General features: G+C 46.1%; 1 protein-coding gene across 1 annotated transcript; it reads left to right on the forward strand.

Annotated features, from left to right (window-relative positions):
- Positions 1-350: 350 nt before the first annotated feature.
- Positions 351-1,944, forward strand: LOC147890626 (tubulin beta-1/beta-2 chain). The gene is made up of 3 exons (XM_087390106.1): positions 351-744; positions 841-1,110; positions 1,274-1,944. Exons 1-3 carry the CDS (start codon positions 351-353, stop codon positions 1,942-1,944), a joined length of 1,335 nt encoding a protein of 444 aa, XP_087246232.1.
- The last annotated feature ends 931 nt before the right edge of the window (positions 1,945-2,875 follow it).

Below are 2,875 nucleotides of genomic sequence, written 5' to 3' on the forward strand. Positions count from 1 at the left end.
ATGTAAGGGTGGCTGAAACGATGAACAATGATAAATATTAGAGTGAAGGGGCGAAGGATCAAGAGCCATGCAAATCAAAGACTCGTATATAAAAACTCGTATGTTAAAGTGAAGGGGCATACAGCAACAAACCGAGGATGTGAAGTTGGGAGGGAGACACGAGGGGTCACAAGAAGCAACCGTAGGAAAGGCAGTTGGCCCAACGGCTACCCTAGTTCAAAGCTTATATCTGTTCATTCCTTCCTTCCCCTGCAGTCCGTCAACCTCCTGCGGCCACCCTTCTGCGACCTTCCTCCATCGCTAAGGCTTAAGCCCTTCCCTTCCCCCGTAGCCTCCTCCCCATCTCCGCCATGAGGGAAATCCTTCACATCCAAGGTGGCCAATGCGGTAACCAAATCGGTGCCAAGTTCTGGGAGGTCGTTTGCGACGAACATGGCATCGATCCCACCGGAACTTACCATGGCGACTCCGATCTCCAGCTCGAACGCATCAACGTCTACTTCAACGAGGCTAGCGGTGGTCGTTACGTCCCTCGCGCCGTCCTCATGGACCTTGAGCCCGGCACCATGGACAGCGTCCGCTCTGGCCCTTACGGCCAGATCTTCCGCCCTGATAACTTCGTCTTCGGGCAGACGGGTGCTGGGAACAACTGGGCGAAAGGCCACTACACCGAGGGCGCCGAGCTTATCGATTCTGTCCTGGACGTCGTGCGCAAGGAGGCGGAGAGCTGCGATTGCTTGCAAGGTGAAATCAACCTCGCAATTAGCCTTTTAAGAAGCTGCCGGCCGCTCATCTTGTGGGTGTGCTTTTGATCAATGAGCGTTCTGATTGTGAATGCAGGATTCCAAGTTTGTCACTCGATGGGCGGTGGCACTGGATCTGGGATGGGAACCCTTCTCATATCCAAGATCCGTGAGGAGTACCCCGATAGGATGATGGTTACGTTCTCTGTTGTACCTTCTCCAAAGGTCTCGGACACTGTCGTTGAACCTTATAACGCTACGCTCTCGGTTCACCAGCTGGTCGAAAATGCTGATGAGTGCATGGTGCTTGACAACGAAGCTCTTTATGATATTTGCTTCCGAACCTTGAAACTCACCACCCCAACCTGTAATCCCTCCAACCTTAATCCCAGCTAAAATTTCGTTAGCCTATCAATACGCAGCGACTTTAGAGGTTCCTTAGTTTATGATTTGTCGATCTGAATATATAGCGACCGTAAGCTTCGTCCAACTTTCCAAAAAATAGACTAATGCTTCGTTATCGTCTGTAGTCGGTGATTTGAACCATCTGATCTCTGCCACAATGAGCGGCGTCACGTGCTGTCTGCGGTTTCCCGGTCAGCTCAACTCAGATCTGCGGAAGCTGGCTGTTAATCTAGTCCCTTTCCCACGTCTCCACTTCTTCATGGTGGGCTTTGCTCCTCTTACGTCGAGAGGTTCGCAACAGTACAGAGCGTTGACGGTGCCAGAGCTAACTCAGCAGATGTGGGACGCCAAAAACATGATGTGCGCTGCTGATCCTCGACATGGCCGATACCTCACTGCCTCTGCAATGTTTCGAGGCCGAATGAGCACCAAGGAAGTGGACGAGCAATTACTCAACGTGCAGAACAAGAACTCGTCTTATTTCGTTGAATGGATTCCAAACAACGTAAAATCCAGCGTTTGCGACATTCCTCCAAAGGGTCTGAAAATGTCTGCTACGTTCATTGGTAACTCAACCTCCATTCAAGAGATGTTCAAGCGAGTAAGCGAGCAATTCACAGCCATGTTCAGAAGAAAGGCTTTCTTGCATTGGTATACCGGGGAGGGAATGGATGAAATGGAGTTTACCGAAGCCGAAAGCAACATGAACGATCTGGTTTCTGAGTACCAGCAATACCAGGATGCGTCTGCTGATGAGGAGGGTGAGTTCGAGGAGGAAGAAGCTGAGGCAGCTTAGACCGAGTCTCATAAAATCTTTGCTAGTTAGAACATACATCTATTTACTGGCATATCTACTTTTGTAGACTGATAGGCTTCAATAAAACTGTTACTCGTTTCGAACAGTTCGACGGAAATATAACTTTCGACAACATCAATAAAACCTCCTCTATTGTTGAAAATTTTAGAGCATGACAGTACAATATTTAGAGCTTAAGCTCGTTCCTTATTATGTGTCATGAAGAACTTCCACTTGGCATTAATGTTGATAGATGAAAACTCGAATGGTTCGTAAGGAAAACAAAATCACAACGAGCTTTACGTTTTTTTATTGTTGATTGGGATAGTAACTATTGTACTGACGGTTCTAGCATTACAAATTGCTCTTCACCTCGACACGTCTGTTCCCTTTATTCCTTGTCTTCTCTATTGTACAGCAGTTTTTTAATTGTGGATAACGGTTCATTCATTGTCGATAACGGTTCTGTCCTTGTAAATTTCTAATATCAAGAGTCTGTCATGCTTGAGTTCCTCTTGGGCGAAATAAAATTGCCTTTGTTATACACAGCAAGTCGTTCTTATTGTTAGTGAATTTGAAAATATAGTTTTAGGAGGCAATTGATGTTTTCCCGATAGTCGTCTGGTAAGATACTATGTAAACTTGCTCTTAATCTTGTGCGCTTAAGATTTAAGCATTGAATATTTAATTCACAATGAAAAAAATCTTATAACTCTAGAGTATTAATACTAATTAATTAGTATTGTGGTGTAGTGACACGTGTCTAGTGACACGTGTCAGTTGCCACGTGCCACATAGTTGTAACTGGCTATAACTACTAGGGCAAGGGTAATAAAGGAACATTATGTCCCGTAGAGGGACAGAGGAGTTTTCAGTGTAGTTCTTGTGATCATCAGCATTTTACATTTGGTGGAGACGCCTGGTTCCGATC

Source organism: Dipteris shenzhenensis, chromosome 19 (assembly GCF_047967505.1).
Source record: "Dipteris shenzhenensis isolate YYH24624 ecotype China chromosome 19, Dip_SZ_1.0, whole genome shotgun sequence".
In the NCBI taxonomy this organism is placed as follows: Eukaryota; Viridiplantae; Streptophyta; class Polypodiopsida; order Gleicheniales; family Dipteridaceae; genus Dipteris; species Dipteris shenzhenensis.